Source organism: Neofelis nebulosa, chromosome 2, assembly GCF_028018385.1.
Source record: "Neofelis nebulosa isolate mNeoNeb1 chromosome 2, mNeoNeb1.pri, whole genome shotgun sequence".
Classification (NCBI taxonomy): domain Eukaryota; kingdom Metazoa; phylum Chordata; class Mammalia; order Carnivora; family Felidae; genus Neofelis; species Neofelis nebulosa.
The window spans coordinates 97271362-97290836 of NC_080783.1; the positions used below are offsets into that span (position 1 = coordinate 97271362).

The 19475-nt window shown below is 41.8% G+C and overlaps 1 protein-coding gene across 5 annotated transcripts in view; it reads left to right on the top strand.

The window, feature by feature from the left end:
- The window catches only part of NCKAP5 (NCK associated protein 5), a 980982-nt gene that overhangs the window by 234113 nt on the left and 727394 nt on the right, over positions 1-19475 (top strand). The window contains exon 1 of one of the 5 annotated variants that reach the window (XM_058715466.1): positions 3768-4794. The exons of the other annotated variants lie outside the window; for them this stretch is intronic. Coding sequence (XP_058571449.1) covers positions 4744-4794 — 51 coding nt within the window. The 5' untranslated portion in view covers positions 3768-4743. Of the gene's footprint in view, positions 1-3767; positions 4795-19475 lie in introns of those variants that run through there. 5 annotated transcript variants of the gene reach the window in all.

Consider the following 19475-nt stretch of genomic DNA (forward strand, 5'->3'; position numbering starts at 1 on the left):
AGTTTTGATATGAAATATACTTGATTGTTATATTCATATTAAATAACATGTATTATACATTTATTGCATTTTTGATTCTTGGATTAGTTAGAAGACTATTTTTTAAGTTAAATCCACTTAGATTTTTGTGGATTTTTTTTGTTCTTTCCTCATTTGCTTCAAGGAATGTTACTGTTTTCTTTGTGGCCACATAGGTAATCACTTTCTGTAAATTTATATCCAATAGACATAAAAAAAGACTGCATTTTCTGTGTGTAAGGTACAAATGACACAGTTCTATATACACAAATAAGATTTTTGTACTCAGTCTCTTTCTGGCTCCCTGTTTGAAATATTTAGAATTTGGGTTTCAGAATCTTACTGTACTGGACATTATAACGTCATCTTCTGTTTCAAGACAGAAAACTTTTTAACCCTTATATTATTAGAATTCACTGTGGTTATTGTCATCTCTTTGGATTCCACTTTAACTTTTAGTTATTCTTGGTATATCACTTTGGTTTTGTTTTGTTTTACCCTCTTTTCCCTCTAGCCACAGGACATGAGTTTCTATTGCCCTCTAGGCCTGAAATGCTCTCTTCTATAAAATCCTGTGTCCCCTTATTATCTGATATAGCCCCTCTGCTGACATCTTCCCAAATTATTTTACAAAGATGAGTCATATGCATACTGTTTTGTAACTTGGTTTGCTCTAGACCAGTATGTCCAAATACCAACCTTGTCTCTACCCAGGTGATTTTTAGAGCACTCACACCCCGCCGCCCCATTCCAAAATAGATCCTTTGACTTATATGTCAGAAACTTGCTCTTCATGCATTCTTCTGCCCACTGATGTTTCCGTTGTAAACCTAAAATCCAGGAGTCATCTCAGGTTTGATTCCCTATTCAAGGGAGATGCTAGGGGCAGAGGGTGGTGGTACAGACCTGTGCACAGAGGGAGGTCCCCTCACAGCTTGGCTGTACCCTTTGAAGTGGATCCTGGCATCCTATAGGTTTCCTTGTAGCAAAACCGTTGAATCATTGGCCTCATTTAGAGTGTAGCTACATTTTATGGCCTCCCGGACTATGAAGGTAAAATTCACAAGGCCCAGAAAATGTAAATTACAATAACGCCTTTCATTTTCTTGGTCAAAATGCTTTGAGTTGCAGGAATGTTTTTATTTTTATAACTCTATCAAACATTTTTTATGGAGGTTTGCTCCTTCTTACCCCAGGCTTAAACACATTCTAAAATAAGGCTTCTCAAACTGGCTTCTGCCTCAGAGCCACTCAGGGATTTTTATAGAAATTCAGATTCTGACCCAGGAGGTCTGGGGTGGGTCAGGCTTATACAGATCTAACAAGTTCCAGTACTGGGAATATTGCTAATCCTGTGGCCCACACTTTGAGTAGCAAGGACATGAAGTCCTTCTGAAAAAAAATTTTTTTTTGAGTTTGTTTTTGTGTTTAGTTCCTGAGCCCCTCAAAAAAAAAATCTCTGTAATTGATAATGTTTCATTTTTTTAATGGATTTTTTAAATGTTTATTTATTTTTGAGAGAGAGAGAGACAGAGTATGAGTCGGGGAGGGGTAGAGAGAGAGGGAGATACAGAATCCAAAACAGGCTCCAGGCTCCGAGCTGTCGGCCCACAGCCTGATGTGGGGGGCTCAAACCCTCGAGCAGTGAGATCACAACCTGAACCAAAGTCGGATACTTTAACCAACTAAGCCATCCAGGTGCCCCAACACCGTGAATAGGTTCGAACAACTTGAAAAAACGTATTATTTATTAGGCTTAGCTATAAATATTTATTTCAAAAAATCAACTCAATTTTGGAGAATCAGAATTTGTTGGCTCAGACAAGATGCGAAACAATATGAACAAGATGAAGTTCTAACATGACGTGAGATAGAGCTTGTGGAGTGGTCAACCCATAGTCTTCCCAGGACTTCCTGGTTTCAGCACTCCAAGCTGTGCTTCTCAGGGAATGCTTCAGTGTGGGGACACTATGACAGTTAGTAGTGGCATTAGAAGGACTCTTTTGTGACCTAGAACACATCTTGTGCTCCCAAAGTGTTTAAAAGTCACAGTATTCCTCAGGGTGCCTGGGTGGCCCAGTTGATTAAGCATTCAGCATCTCTCAGTTATGATCTCAAGGTTCGTGAGTTCAAGCCCTGTCTCAGGCTCTGCGTTGACACTGTGGAGCCTGCTTCAGATTCTCTGTCTCCCTCTCTCTCTGCCCCTCCCCTGCTTGCTCTCTATCTCTGTCTCTCAAAGTAAATAAACGTTTTTAGAAAAGGCACAATACTCCCTGCGCCAGTATTGGTGTGTAGCTTAAACAACAAATCACTTTTCCTTAATTACTCCTTTTAAGAGGTAAACAGGCTTAGACCCTTATCACAGGGACGAAGTGGGTTACCCAGGGTCATGTAATATTGCCTGAGGCTTTAAGTTCTTTATCTATACTCACGGTGGGTACACAGTGCTACTCGCTCTCTAAACGCAATGCGTATTAAATTGGATTTTGAGTGATTAGTTTTATTTTGGAACTTCTCCTTAAGATGACTTATTAAAAACAAAAACCTGAAAACTTCTCTTTCTTCAATTTTTTAAAGCTGTATACCCCAGAGATAAACCAGATATATTTTCAAAATTCTGTCTTTTGAAAGCTGAATTTCTTCATGGTTTACATGTGGCAACATTAGTCACAATTGCTGGTTACTCTCCATGGAATTTTAGTTATCTCACTACCTATGATATTAATATTATTTGAAACATTTACCTCACGTGTGCTAGAATTGCCTATAAAAACAAACAAAGGTCATATAGTACCTCCTCCTTCTAGTGCGATTGCAAGATAAATGACACAAATCCATTCTAATTGGATCCAGAAATCCCTGGGCATTTGGCAATTAGTGGTAACAATTGTTCCATTAATAATGTATAATATTTCTAATGCCAAGTGTGTTGTGTGTTATTAAGCAAAAAAAAAAAAAAAAAAAGAAAAAAGAAAAAAAAGGCTCTGAGAAAGTCTTGATTTAAAAAACAATCTTGAGTGTGGCAAAACTTCAGTTTTGTGATGATCCAACATGCAGTGTGGATTTATTAAAGGCTGAAATCAAACCGTTCTTCCAGAATGTAAAAGAGGGGTCTGGAGCAGTGTTCTGCTTAAAATCAGTAACTCACTAAAAAAATGTCTTCAGCCACAACCAAGTAGTAGGCATTAGATACGGGTCATCAATTTTCACTGGAATGGTGGCAATGTCAGTTAGTATTTGTCAAAACCCTAAATACCTTGTAGTAAAATATTGCAACAATAGACTGTAAATGTTTGCCTTCGAAACTCTTGGAGAAGTAAGTATACATGTGGACCTGGAAAATTACCTGAGAAACTGACTAATAGAACTGCTTCCATGCAGAGATGCTCTTGAGCTTGGAACATATCCCAAATTAGATATATTGAGATTGCCAAGTCGTAGTTTGCAATTCACATATTCCAGTACTTTCCATGGCAGCCTCTTAGGCTCCCCAGTGGTGGGGTCCTTTGACTATTCATACATACATGGGGGACTTTGTTCTCTGGAGCATGAAGCTACAGTAAGATTTGGTAGAAAAAAGACTATGTGGGGCATATTTGTGAGCTGTGCTTAGATGGTAAACTCAAACTTTGAAAAAAATCCCAAAGTGAGTACCTTTTGAGTCTTCTGATCCCAGATAGAGTTAAAGACCACAGTTTAGTATTACTCAGTGGCTCTGCAGGTCTGTCTATATTACATAAAATGTCAGGAAATTTTGTGTTGGAAAAGTCATGGAGCCAATAGAAGGGTATGTAACAGATCTTGGTTTACCTGTGTCCAAGCCATTTTGTCCCACATTAATTCCTTTGGCCAGGGAAAAATGTTACTCTCTTACTTGAATTCTTGTTTCCCTGGTCTTGAAAATGGGTCGCAGGCAATCTCCTTTACTAATAGGTTTATCTGCTATTCCAGAGATCTCAGGAATCACTCATATTTACAACACTAAAGGATCTACTGGCTGGAGTCAGTTTTCTCTCTTGAGACACCTTTTTCAAATATTTAGTCTTAGAAATGGCTGATGATCAGACTCATCAAGAAAATATAGGAAATGGCTATCCTGTTTGGTTTTATATTCTGAATCTTCCTGTGGCACTTATGTAAGTCACTGCCAGCCTGTAGAATGACAGATCTCCTTGTGTTGAATTTAAGCTCCTTGAGGACCCAGGCCAGGCATTCATCCTTGTGACTTCCCAGATCTAGGTTGGCCCATCAGAGAGGTCTCCCTGAGTGCCGCCCTCTTTAGGAACTCTCTGGTCCCATTCACTGCATCTCTCAACAGCCAGCCTGTAACGGAAGACAGTCCTGTGCTCTGTGCTTCAGCATCATAGCACACACCACACTGTCTTGTCTGTCTCTCCAAGTAGGCTCTGGGGATTGGATCTTTCACTTTTGTATCTCCAGTGCCAAATGCAGTAAGTGCTCAATGCATGTTGAAAGAAATGAATGAATGGAAGGCTCTTGATAAAGAATAGTTGAATTAAATCAAACAGGCACACCCTTTAGCTATCGCTGGGGTAGGATTTAGTGCAGGTGATGTAATGTAACTTGACAGGGTAGTTAAATATTGACAGGCAGGAGGAAGCATACTGGGAATGTTCAGAAAGAGGAAAGGAAGGTTTGACTGTGGCTGTCAGATCAAAGAGCTGAGGTGGTAAGGAGCCAAACTGAGTGGCTGCAGTGGTCCTGATGACCCTGGAAGGTCATTCGCTGGTTCACTTGGCTTCTGCTTCAGTAGAGGTAAGGTTGGGAGCCTGGCTGGGAAGATAATGGGTTGTGATATGAGTAAATGCAGACTCCGTGCCTGTGGCTCAGAGATGGCTGGCATCCCAGACACTCTGCTGGCCGCCCATTCTTGTACAGCTTGGAATGATCCTCATTTAAGGCAAGGAACATGAGTTCTGTTTGAATCTATCTCCTCTCACCCCACCTTAGCACATTCCCAAATGATTGGTGCTTTCACACAAGCTCTTAAAGTGATTGGGGTTGGATGCTGGTGCATGCCTTTGGAATGCTTAGTTGAGGACTTTGTCCATATGAATTCATTTGTGAGTGCTCTTTGATGCTAACGATTAGAGACGTGCATAGCGATAGGATTAGGAGGTCATGAACGTGTGCCGTGCTACCTGGATGCTGCTTTGTATATGCAGGGGTGGGACTGGAGGGAGACATACATTAGGCAGTGTTTTTAGCTCTCCTATCAAATGAGGGAGCAAGCAGAGGTGAGTTCAAGGAGAATATTGGGTAGTGAGAAAATGCCAACAGACAGCAGTCAGAGCAATGGTTTAAGCAGGTCTGGCTTTGCATTCAGGAAGGGATACGGGTCACCTTGAGAAAAACACCTTATTTGATTTTAGAAAGACTTTAATCAGTTGAAATATCTCAGGTTAGTTTTTAAGCAAAGAAAAGCTGGTGTCCTGCTCATAATTAAATAGTTACAGGCAGCATGAAGAAACAGCCAAGGCAAGTAGTTTCTTTTTAGTACCTTCACTTGTCTTTTAGGGAAGGAGAAAATTCTGGGTGGCTGACATGGGTTCAAATCTCAGCTTAGCAAGTGACCGAGGCAGCTTAATCTCCAGGGGTCTGTATTTCTTCATCTGTGAAATGGGTGGAATGAAGCCACCTGACTGGTTGCTGTGAGGCTTGAATGAAATAAGACACACTGGAGTCTGCCTGGTCTGGAGCAGTTCCATCCAAAATATCAGCTTCCCTTCCCCAACTTCAAAAGGCTTATTTTCATTTATCTTTTTTTGGATAACAGCTTTATTGAGATACAATTCACATACTCTCATACCCACCCATTAAAAGTGTGCTATTGGGGGTGCCTGGGTGGCTCAGTCGGTTGAGCATATGACTTGAGCTCAGGTCATGATCTCACGGTTTGTGGGTTTGAGCCCCACGTTGGGCTCTGTGCTAACAGCTCGGAGCCTGCAGACTGTTTCAGATTCTGTGTTTCCCTCTCTCTCTGCCCGTCCCCTGCTCACACTCTGTCTCTTTGTCTCTCAAAAATGAATAAACGTTAAAAAAAAATTGAAAAAAGTGTGCCATTCAGTAGTTTTTAGGATATTCACAGAGTTGTGCAGCCATCACCACTACCTATTTTGAAACATTCTCTCAGGGGCGCCTGGGTGGCGCAGTCGGTTAAGCGTCCGACTTCAGCCAGGTCATGATCTCGCGGTCCGTGAGTTCGAGCCCCGCGTCAGGCTCTGGGCTGATGGCTCGGAGCCTGGAGCCTGTTTCCGATTCTGTGTCTTCCTCTCTCTCTGCCCCTCCCCTGTTCATGCTCTGTCTCTCTCTGTCCCAAAAATAAATAAAAAACGTTGAAAAAAAAATTTAAAAAAAAAAAAAAAAAAAAAAAAAAAAGAAACATTCTCTCATCATAAAAAGAAACTGCATATGTGCTAGTGGTTACTCCTCGTTTCCTCTCAGTGTCCCCAGTTTTAGACAACACTGATCTCTTTTCTGTCCCTATAGATTTTTGCTGTTCTGGACAGTTCGTAAAAGTAGAATTATAGTATGTTATCTTTCGTGTCTACTTTTTCACTCATCATGATATTTTCAAGGTTCATCCATGTGGTAGCATTTTTTATTGCCAAATAATATTCCATTGTATGGAGATACAATATCTTATTTATTCATCACTCGGTGCAAATTAGATTATTTCTACTTTGCGGCTGCTACGAACAGTGCTACTATGAAATTCATGTAGCAGACTTTGTGTGGACAGATGTGTCTATCTTATCTTTTTTTAATGTTTACTATTTATTTTTGAGAGAGAGAACACATGAGTGGGGGAGAGGGGCAGAGAGAGATGGAGATACAGACTCCGAAGTAGGCTCCAGGCTCCCAGCTGTCAGCACAGTGCTCGACATGGGACTCAAACCCACGAACCGTGAGATCATGACCTGAGCCGAAGTCGGATGCTTAACCGACTAAGCTACCCAGGTGCTCCTATCTTATCTTTTTAATATGGTTGTAAAACTAGGCTCTCCCACCCCATCTTCCTGAGGAATTTTGAGAGAGTGCAATAGAAAATACTGGGGTAGGCCACATTTTCCCCTGCAGAAGTTAAGGGAAATGGCAAAATGCTCACGTCTCTCCTTCAGAATGTTGTTCTACAACAAATGAGTCTTTGGCACTGTTTAAAGTCTTCTGTAAAAGTGGATCAAATAAACCAGCTTCCTGTACTAGCTTATGTGAACTTTTATATGTCTTGAGTTCTATATACATAATCACTATAGGGTCAAGTGTGTGCCAGGCATGCATATAAACACGCTTTTTGTTTGCAAAAAAAAAATCATGAATGGTTTTACTGCTTAGGAAAATAGAAGCAGCATATGGAAGGGAAGGGGTTGCAAAATCAAATGTTCAAATGGCCCAGGGAAATGAGGTAAATAAATGAAATACATGTCTGAGCTAAGCAACTCTGGGAGTGCAACGAGTCATAGAAAGTCACCCATGGCCTTATTGTTGTGGAGTCATTAAGGAGTGGGGGTGACTGTGGCAAACCAGAGAGTATGTATCCTGTGTAAAAGGGGCAGAAAACATTGGAACTTGAGTTGATTGTGCTCATGTAGGTACTTGAGCTTACGTGGCAATGTCTTCTCGTTTTTTAAAGCAACTAGTTTTAATTTTTTAAACCCACTTTTGGTCCAAATGAAATACATCTGTGAATCACATTGGCCCCACTGGGGATCAGTTTGTGGCCTTTCAAGTGAGGTAAAGCATATTACTTGGTGACCATAAAATCTGGGGGCTAATTCCCATGTCGTCCCTCCAATGACTGCATTATTCTTGGTTTGTCCCCATTTCTCTGACCCTCTGTTTCCTATTTGGAAGATAAGGGGGTTTGATGAAATGAGCTCAGTTGGCCTTTTCATCTCTAACATTCCAGGCTTGCATAAGGACAGCCCCAGTTCAGGGTTCTGTCTCTGACACATTATGTGGAATATATTATGGACAGAAACCTAGTGTTCCAACTGACGACATACTTACAAGGCAGAAGGCATTCTAAGTAGCCTCCTTTACCCCTCTTACAGTGTGGGTCTTCTCCCAGCTTTTGGGATCTCCCAACTTTTGGCTGAAAAGGTCCTTAATTTTACCTTCATTCTGGAAGGATATTTCCTCTGTGAATAGAATTCTAGGTGGACAAGTTTTATTTTCTTTCATTGTGACCAAATATGTCCTCAGCCTGAACTCATAGGGCTAAAAAAAAAAAAATGCATCACCTTATTACTGTGTTGAACACTTTGTCTATTTTTTATTTATTTAAAACCTACCTGTTACAAGCACCAAGGGCAATGGAGTTCTCTAGTTCTGATATTTGAGGATTTCATGGCGAAATGTTTCCAGTCAAGATGCCCAAACGTGGCCGAGACCGCAGCTCCAGTAATGAAAGCACTATGTGTCTGCCTTGTCCTGGTGGGTGCCACGCAGTGGTGCCTTGATGCTGGGTTGCAGACTGTGGGAAATCACAGCCTGGATACCAGCTTGAGCTGCGGTCTTGAGTTCACTGCTCTTAGAATTCTTCTTCATTTCTCTCACAAGAGGCTGGTGTGGGAGTAACTTAAAACGGTACTGAAAGGGGGTGGGCAGGAGAAAGGGGAAAATGGGTGATGGGCATTGACAAGGGCACTTGGTGGGATGAGCACTGGGTGTTTTATGTAAGCGATGAATCATGGGAATCTACCCCCGAAACCAAGAGCACACTATAGACACTGCATGTTAGCTAACTTGATGATAAATTAAAAAGATAAAATTAAATATATAAATAATAATAAAAAAATAAAAACAGTTATAGAAGAGCCGCATATTTCTCTGTTTGGGAGTAACCCTGAGGTCTGAGCAGTCCAAGTACCACACACTTGGGTTTGCTGTACTTTTCATTCCTTTTATTAGTTTGCTGTTCCCATTTGACAGTTCATGAGACTGAGGTGCAGTGCTCGTTCACGGTGTGGAGTGATGAGCTGCAGAACTGAAGTCAGGATGCCCATCACCCAACGTACTTGTCGGTCACTTGGCTGCACTGATGGTTTCTGCCTCAGCTAAATAAATCGCTAAAGCAAGGGCGGAGAAGTCCCAGGTAGTAGCTTGTAACACTGTCCTCTGAAATAAATGTCAGCTGTAGGGAGCAGTTGGTAAAGGCCCAAGTCATATGTTGCCTGTATTTAAGTGAAGTGAGCCTCCAAGTTTCTTCCTGTCTGCTCCTTGCATTCAGGCAAATTTGCCTTTGAAACTCTTGACGGAGAAGTCTTAGTTTTAAAGTAAACAGTGTGTTTCCCCGTCACAGCTTAGCATTTATCACAACCCCCATTGTTTGAATTTTTTGTTGTTGTTGTTACAAGTTTCAGACAAATTTCTCTCATTGCGGTTGACATTCATTCCCTCCTGCTCCTTTTCTTCTCACTGAAAGTGCTGAACAGCTGGCTGCATTGACGACATTAATAGCCCTCTGCCGTGCTGGTCTATTCAACCCATATTCCATCTCCAGCCTTCTCTTCTCCAGGCAAAATAATGCCGGGATGATTCAGCCTTTGCTCCCAGGTCCTATTTTGCTATCCTTTGATCTACATTGTGGTCCTCTGGATCCTCCCATTGAAGTCATGGAGGACAATAGCTCCATCTTGTAAACAGTACACTGAGGCCTCTCAAATGAGAGGTCACAAAGCCCGGAGCTCCCGTCCCAACCCCTCGGATTAGCATGTTTCCCACAAAGTGCGCAGAGGCGTGAGCTCTCTGCTGGAAGGACACCTGCCACGGACCAGGCACTTTGCTGGCTGGTTGGCAGGCTGACTTCCTGAGCTCACAGAATCAACCTGAGAAAGAGCGTCCGGGGTTGATTCCATGCTGTGACATCTTTAGGAGTGCTGCAAGCTCACCTCCTGGGAGAGAGGTGTGTGCCTTCTGTCAGGGAGCGGGGGAGCGGGGGAGGGGGAAAGGCAGTTGGAGGCTAATGGGAAATCGCCATTTGGGGTTGTCACAAATCATGAGATACTGGAAGAACTGGCCCTTCTGGCTCCTTTGGGGCTGATCCCAGCAAAGTGCCAATGATCAGGGGCCAATAATTGGAAAAACCAGATGAGTCAAATGGAAGAGAATGTGCTCCCTTAAAAGAAACAAAACAAAATGCTACTTTTTTTTTTTTTTTTTTTTTTGTATTTTAAAATATACTCTCTGGGACAAAAATAAAGATATTTTCATTATTCATATTAAAGTGTGAGAAGAAAAGTGGTTTTCATTTTAAGCAACATTTTTAAAGCAGAGTATCTGGCAACCCGTTCACTGAAACTTGCGTTTCTTACTCTCATTCTAAACACTGACCCACGCTTAGATGCATGCAAACGCAAATGTTTGGCAGAGAAGGGTTTTGTAAAATAAAAAGATGCTGCACTTGGAGGCCTGTTTTTCCTAAACTTGGAAAGTCGCATGTTGCTTTAGAAATAGAGTTTTCTCCAGCATAAGCCCCTTTGATCTTGGGTCCTTAGAGGTTTCTCACACAAGCATAGAATGAGTAGTCTGGGCCGAGCTGAAATCCTATTGAGTGACAAAAACAGAAAAAAAACAGCTAATAAACATCCTGCGGAGTGTGGCTGTTTCAACATGATACCCAATGAACTTGTTTGGATAATGCCCAAACCGATTCTTTTCAATGGTAGGTTGGGCACTAGACCTTTTCCCCTGCAAATCCAATTTAACAGTAGAGGGGGACTCCTATCTTTCAGTCATAGCCAGGCCATTCTCAGAAGCCCAGGGTGTCCATTTGCCAGGATTGTTCTCATCAAGGCAGCACAGAGGATGGCTTCTCTCCCCTTCGAAAGGTGCCAAATTCTCAAATACTGAGACTTTCTCAAATGTGAAAAAGTTGTTCCAGGGTAAATGTTTTTTTCTCTATAGTCTGATATGTGATTTCTGACAAACACATCCAAAAGGTGTCTCTACTGAGCCTGTTTCAGAAAACAGAACACGTGGATTTGCTAGGAAAGGAGGACTGGAATAAGATGTGTCCTGATTTCATTCTGGGAAAGAAGGGACCTCATCTGTCCTGTTTCCCACTGGAGCCAGGGTCCCATGAGGCCCCTGGCACGGAGGATGGCGTTGTCCAGTTACTTGTTTTATGTGTAGTAACCTGCCGCATCATGAAGACGTAGGGGAGACCTGAGATTTCTCCAAGCCAAACAGAAACCTAAGATCTCTTAGCAGCAGAGAGGACTGACACTAAATGAGGAACAGAAATATTTCATTCACTGTGACTATTGGTATAACTCACTGATTCTCAAAATCCAACCAAGTTGCTTTCGATTTACCACTACCGCTCACAGTGATGTTTTACTTTTGCTCAGATAAATTCGTCTCTGGGAATCAAAACCATACTTGATTGCTGTCTGCACCTGTATCTAGGACTATATATCCATTCAGAATAAGTGATGCACTTCAAAAATGAAAAAAAAAAAAAAAAGAAAAATAGTTTTGTCCTTTTTTTTTGCCCCAAAAGCCTCAAAAAAAAAAAAAAAAAAAAAAACCTCTTTGTATACAGACAAGGGATGTGTGGCTACAACAAAATATTTGAGAAAGAAATAAAAATCCCATTTTGAGGTAGAGCTCTATTTTGGGAATTAAGAGTTTACCTTAATTAAGGAAGTTGCAAATTATTTGCATGTCCTGTTGCCCTGTGGTCAATGGAACCCCTGGTGAGCAAACAACACTTGTTCAAAGCAAGAGCCAAAGCCCCTCTGACCTTTCAATGGATTGTCTGAGTGGGGATGGTCAGCTGGACCCACAGTAAACTGGCCTGCAGCTGCTCTGCCAGCTGGCTGTCACACACAGGAAAACTTGGAGGGGACCCATGGCCCCACCAGATGCCTTATGGCAGGGTTCAGTTGATGCCCCACACAGTGCAGACCAGTTCCATATTTCATCTACAATGACTCGGTTTGCATGTCGTAGCCATTACTTTCAGACTAGCAGAGGGAGCACCTCCCGTTTATAATTTGATTTCGCAAATGCACGAGCTGTGGTTGCGTCAGCAGCCCCTGGCCACCGCCAACTCACAGACTTCTGGCATTTTGCAAGGAACTCCAGATACACAGTCTCTTTGGCTGGGACACAGTCCTAGTGGCAACATGAATAACCCACTTTTGCCAGTATGAAGTGAGGTCGCATCAGTGGGGACTGCAGGAGTGAATTAACCCGTTTAACCCAACTGAGTAAATCTGAGGATGTAGTGGAGAGAAGCAGCTTGCTCTGTGTATTTACTGATTTGGGAAACGGCTAAGCATAAAGGGAACATATTGTGGGTCAGAGTTCAACACCAGAGAGGAATGAGAGAAACCTGTCAGTGAGTCCCTGACACACCAGACCACTTGAGGGACCATTAGCCAGGGCCTACATCTGTCCCTGAATTTTAAATGCAATTTAACTCTCTTGATAAGTTAACTCGTGTATTAAAGAATATGTAAAAATATCATGCTTTGTCCCCATTTGCAGCCCTAATAGACTTCTTACAGAGGAAATCTGATTTTTATAGCTGAAATTGTGACAGCATCATTATTAGAATGGCCTAGCCAGAAAGAATTGTGGCATCTGAGCATGATGTACATGGTGGGGGCAAGGTGGTAGAGAGATAGGCATTATATTGAGCCGAGGAAGGATTTGTGTTTCATAAACACAAGGATGGGCCTAAATGTGAATCGATGTCATTCCTTTTTTTTTTTTTTTTTTTCATGAAGCAAGGAATGACCTCAATTTTTCCTCCCTGTCTTTACCCTTTGGCTCTTTTGCCCTTTGCTTCTTAGTGATAATGGGAACATTTCATTGCCCTTGGGGTAAATGATTCCACTTGAACAATTTACCATGTGAAAACCAAAGAGGACAGGTTTTCAATGTGGAAAATGCTTTAACCTCAGAAAACCAGAAGGCAGACTCAGTTTGGAATGACAGCCTGTCTCTGAATCACAGAGTGTGCATATATGAAGAAATCTAATTAAAGTATGTGTCCTGATAACTCTCAGTTTTGGTTAAGAATTAGCCTTAACCTAATTCTTATTTTGTAAGAATTTTAGAGCATTTGTGACTTTAAGAACTATGTTTTATGTGACTTCTGAGTTATGACAGAAATTGCAATAGCATGACATTTAGTACGGCATTGATTTTTCTTGGAACCCATCGTAAGTGGTTTTGCAACTATAGAAGAATACTGTAATGATACCTATTATGTGCACAGCCCCAAGGGAACCAGGACAGTGAGGTGTCCTTGTATTCTCACTCATGATGCAGTGCTAAACTCCAGACAAATTGTACAAACTCTTATGACCTTTTGAACAACCAACCCTTCAACTCCATCACTCTTTACAGAAGAATGGGAAAAATCTAGTGTCCATTGGGACTGGAACAATAACGTAAATAAGTCAAGCAGGGTTGATGCAGAATGGGGTACGGCATAGATTTTCATTTCCTTCTTGGGGAATACAGTGCTACTCTGCTTCCTCTGTTATGATAGGATAACACGTTACTGCAGGAACATGGTGTGGGCCTGGTGTTGCCAGATCTAACAACTCTTCAAGAACAGCTAGAAATGAAGATTTTTATATAAAATCTTCTGATTTGTAAAGGTTAGCTCATTTAAAAAAAACTTTTTGTTTTGAGGTAATTGTAGATACGCATGCAGGTGTAGAAATAATCTAGAGAAATCCCCTACACTTTTCCTCTTATTTCTCTTGATGGTAACATCTAGCATGCTCTGGTAGCAGGGATCACAACCTGGATATTGACACCAATACACGGATCCAATACACTGACCTTATTGGCTCACTATTGCTAAACTTCGTGCAGACCAATCAGAGCACATCTGATGGACAGGATTGGACGGTCTTACTACCTCTGCTTGCAGCTTCTGTGTATTACACTCTTGCTAGATTTAGGAGACCAGCCCATGCCTTTCTTTGGGTCCCCACTGCTGAAGCTAGAAAAGCTGTTTAGGACTTTACTAGAAGGTAAACCTCTCCTAGCTCTTCCTTCCAGAATGCTTTTCCAGTCTTTTGGTCTGAGTTCCACTCCCTCCCTGCCTGTCTGTGTGTGCAGTGTGGGCTCTCTCTGACACTTGCACCTTCTTTCCTCACGGTACATCCCCACCCACATGCTGGCCTCAGCTTCCACTTAAACTTGGTCGATTCTGCTTGTGTCCTTCAGGCAAGCCTGTCCTTGCAGGCCCACTGGACTCACAACCATCTCATACTTGCTTTCTTCAAATTCCCTCCCACCTGCTTTTTCTCCCCTAAACTCCCAACACACACTGAAAGCAAGCACTTCAAGGTGGTGCATACCCAAAGTATTTGTTTGTGCTGGAATTTTGAAATCTCAAATATTTGTTTAAATAAAGTGATTCGCAATTTGGAGATTACAACTTTGGAGTTGTTTTGTTTTTACAACATCTGTCATAAAAAGCCAGTTTCTATTGTAAGTGATTTTAAGACCTCTATGGTATTTTTTTTTTTAATGCCAATAAAGTCTCAGAGTGTTGGGGTTGAAATATGCTTCTAGATTTCTTTCTGTTTTGTAATAAGTGAAGCTGGAGACTGCCCTGAGTGTTTCTTGATTGTCCTCACTGACCTTGGCACCTTTCCAACCTAAGTGTAGAAATAGTTCCCATGCCATTCCTGGTCATTCCTGGTCACCATGACAAAATGTGGGAAGAGGCATTACTCCAGAAGAAGGCACAGTAAGGGAGACCAAAGCCTTCTGAGTACCATTGCCAACATTGGAACGTGGAGTTCAGAATCAGGAAGAACATGTCAGGGAAGAAAAGGGGCATAGCCTAGTGTTTCCTCAGCACACAGTGACCATTATGGCCTTTGGTGGGTCACAGTCCATAGCCAGCTGCCTTCTCTCCATTTTTTGACCCCTCAATATTGTGCATGAACAGTATTTAGAGGTAGGAATAATAAAACTTAGTTTGAAGCTCCTTCTCAGATGACAATAACCATCCTCATCTAGCAGAAATGGTGATTCTCAAGTGTGTGTATATCATAGGGAGGAAGCAGGGGAAGAAGAAGGGGATAGAAATAATGGGAAAATAAACCCAAAGTCAAATTTCCCTGGAATTAACTATAGTTGATCCTTGAACAAGATGGGGCCAGAGGTGCCAACCCCCCTGTATGATCAAAAATCTGTATATGACTTTTGACTCCCCGAAACTTAAGTACAAATAGTCTCCTCTTGGCCAGAAGTCTTACTGAGAGAACCTAAATAGTCGATTAAAACACATTTTGTATGTTAAAAGTTTTACATGCCGTATTTTTATAATAAAATAAGCTAGAGAAAAGAAAATGTTAAAATCATAAGAGAAAATACATTTACAGTACTGTACCTTATTTTTAAAATTCCACATATAAGTAGATCCATGCAGTTCAAACTTACACTGTTCAAGGGTCAACTGTGCTTCGTTTCTGGGCTCCCACACTGTTGAATTAATGGATCATTGGGCTTATGCTTCCCTTACCAAGCAAAAGAAATCAATTTTAGGAGAAAGGAGCTAAATTGTGCTTGGGTCCCCACTCCCTTTATCTCAGTTAGACCAGAGAGCACAGAGGTGTTCTTCCTATTCTCTTTTGTACTGTCCCTGGTTTCTCCAAGCCCTTCCTCAATTTGACTCTGAAGGCCGAGTCTCCATGGGTCCTGGCCAGCGCTGCCTGCCTCTCCACTGAACGCAGTGGAAATGAGTGGTGCATCCATCCTTGGGCACACAAACTAGTCATTCTTCTTCCCTCTGATGATCCTTCTTTTTGCCCCACATGCCTTCCCTTGTGTCCCACAAGCCCTGCCGTTGCCTTCCCAGATGGCACATTCATTATGCCAGCCATTACCTGGCAGCCCTGCCTTTCAGAAGGCAAAAGCCTTCTCTATGATCCCAGGTATCTCTCCTTCCCTCACTGATATACATGACTCTGCAGCAGAGAGGACGTGGCCAAGACTGGGTCCTGTTCTTCCTGATCCTGCTCTGTGGGACACAGCAAATGACAGAGGCTTTGCCCTTCAGTTTTCACATCTGAAAACAGTAATACGCGGTAGGGATTGTTACTGTCTCTCTTTTGTAGGTGAAGAAACTGAGGCTAGGAGAAGTGTAGGAAACTTTTCCAAGGTCTCACAGGTATGGCAGCTCCATATCCAGGGGAGGACTTTATATTGATGGGATTTCCAGTACCCCTCATGTCATGGACTATAGGAGGGGAGGGAAGGGGACTTCCTTGAGTGCTTTAAAGTAAGTCACTTTACCCCTGGAGACCTTTTAATAATGATCAGTGCCTAGGATTCTGATTTAGTCTGAGGTAGATTTGAGTATCAATAGTTTTTAAAAGCAGCCTGGGTGATTTTAGTGTACAGCCATGATTGAGATTCCTCCTCTACATCAGCTTCAGCACCTGTCAGAACTATATGGAGCACTCCGTAATACACTGTCACTGGGCTTCAGTCCTGGAGTTTCAGATTCTGTGAGTCTGTGGTGGGCCTGAGAATTTGCATTTCTAACAAATTGCCCATGAGGCTGCTGCTGCACATCAAAGTTGGGGATCGCAACTTTGCACATATGTGGATGGAAGTTTGGGGCATAGATAGGTCTTCATACTTACTGAGCACTGGCTAAGTACCAGGCAGATTGATTACATTATATGATTTAGCCTATAGGTGACACTTCATCTTCCCAAGAAGATGATTTAGGTATTATTATTCCCATTTAATATATGGAGGAAACTGAACTCCACAGAGGTTAAATCTTTGCTTCTCAAACTGGAATACATGAGGATGTAGCAGGGATTATAGAAATGACACTGTGAATATCACATAACTTCCTGGTCCATGAATTTCATTGGCATTAGCCATACTCCTTGCTGAACAGGCTTGGACAGTTCAAAGGGAAATACCCCTGTTACCTGTACATTGATTATCTTAACTTTAATGTATATTCTAGGCCAGTGGAGCCAACAAGGTGCAGTAGATTGTTAAATTATGGATATAAATTCTGCCCATTCTACTTCATAGTTGACATGAAGAGGCAAATGGAGGGTAAAATGAGGCTTGAGAGTCATTATATTACCCTGTGGATAGAGTCACGTTTCAAAGCAGCCTTGGGCTCTCACTTTACCGGGTCTGTGATTGACTTTTATAATGGAGAAGACGGAGTTGGCTTTATTATAGCATCTCTAGTACCACTTTTATTAGTCATTAGGTATGTTACAAGGATGTTTCCTAAATAAGTTTTTACCTTATTCCAGTTATTATGTCTAAGAGTTTTTGGGGACATTTTGATTTAAAAAAGTCTATTTTTATGTGGTCAGCCATATAGGTTGATCTTCCATAGCAAAGTCTGAGTAAATGCACATACTAAAAATTTTTTTAATGTTTATTTATTTTTGAGACAGACAGAGTGCAAGTGGGGGAGGGGCAGAGAAAGAGGGAGACACAGAACTTGAAGCAGGCTCCAGGCTATGAGCTGGCACAGAGCCCGGTGTGGGGCTCAGCACAGAGCCCGATGTGGGGCTCAAACCCACAAACTGCAAGATCATGACCTGAGGTGAAGTTGGAAGCTTAAGCGACTGAGCCACCCAGACACTCCAGTAAATGCACATATTATAAAGTCATCTCTTATGAGCTTCCTCATGGACACACATTTCTTCATCATTCTTGAGTCATGGGCTCCTTTATGAACCTGATGAGCAGTGTAGGTTTTCCTAGAGTAGTACACACGCAGAGGGCCTTGCTTTTCAGAGCATCCATAGACCACTGAAGTTCATCCATGGATCCTAGCCATAGGCCCCAGATTCAGAAACCCCTGCTCAAAGCTTCTCTATGACAAAGTCTGTGACTGTCTGAAGTTGTATCTGTAATGTCAGGTGCACTGTCTGGCTAGGAAGGTACTCAGTCAATGTCAGAGAATGAATGATTTCTGTAAGACCAATGAGGTAGAAAAGGTGTTGAGTACTTGTAGTTACTGTGACATAAATGTTGTGTTTGTAACAGCATGTCAGGACATTATGGTGTGACAAGTTACCCCCAGACCTCTGTTGGCTGCCCAGCAGGAGAAGTACAGGGAGTATTCTGTCTGAGTCAGCCTGTAGCATGATGTCAGTGTATTCTGGTCTCTGACACTAAGTCTATATATACTATGTGGCTCCTTGCCTTGTGTTTTCTCTACTTGATTTAGCGCCATGAACCCTGACTATTTGGGCTTAGATTGTCAAATCTGCCTCCTACGGTTTCTTTTCTTTATTTCATGTTGTTCTCTGCAATCTTGGCTTGAAGCATGAATCCCCAAGCTGGTTTCTGTGGTCAACCTGGCACAAACAGGGAAGATTCTAACCCTGGGCATGGAAGTCTGGATATCTTTGGAGGATGCAGCAGGGAGAGTAATCTCCATGTTATGATATTCACAATTTACTTCAAAACCCTTAGACCAGTGTGATTTTAAGTATGTGCTAGCTAGTTTAAATTTCATCATAGGGGATGGTCAGATTTCCTGAGAATTCCCATGCCAGGTGTGGTTAGTCATACTCCAGGGGAAGCTTCTAGAAGCATTTTAGCCAGCTACCCATTTGTTAATACCTGAGGTTTTGTGAACGTCAGAATTTGCTTCTGGTTGTGAAATTAGTGAATTGCTAGTTAGCTTGACAAATGTGAGAAATGATCTCATTGGTGAAGTTCAAGGTATTAATATTTGATCTATATGGGTAAGCTATTTGTATATATATTAGTTATATGTATTCTGTAAGCTTACCTCCCTATCTCTATCTCTCTCTCTCTCTCTCTCTCTCTCTCTTGATTTACCACTGAAGCATAAACAGGGTTGAAGACTAGTAAGGCCTGTCACTTGCTCCTTTGGAGATGGCACTTGAATCTTGTTTCATTTTTTTTAAGGTTTATTTATTTTAAGAGAGAGAGAGAGCAAGAGAGGGGCAGAGAGAGAAGGAAAGAGAGAGAATCCCAAGCATGGGGCTCGAATTCACCAACAGTGAGATCATGACCTGAGCTGAAATCAAGAGTCAAACACTTAACTGATTGAGCCACCCAGGCACCCCAAATCTTGTTTCCTATGTCTTTGCATAGTTATAATTGCTCAATGTCTACTAAAACGATAATAGCATACTGCCTCTGGGATGTTTGGTGTCTGCCTCTAGAAAACCTTTCATGACAGGTGGTGAGAGTGGCATAACCAGGACCTAGATGTGGGGCTTCCTTGTACTTGCCCAACAGGTTCTAAGGCCTTTTTCATGCCTGTTGGCTAATCCATGTTTATTGAATAAATATTTACATATGTGTAGGGGCATCTGATCTAAGTTTGCTTTTTTTATATATAACTCAGTATCAAGGTCAGACTTGTTTGATAGATGTCATTATCTACCAAAAAGGACCTCTGTGTTTTGTGTAACCAGATTGGT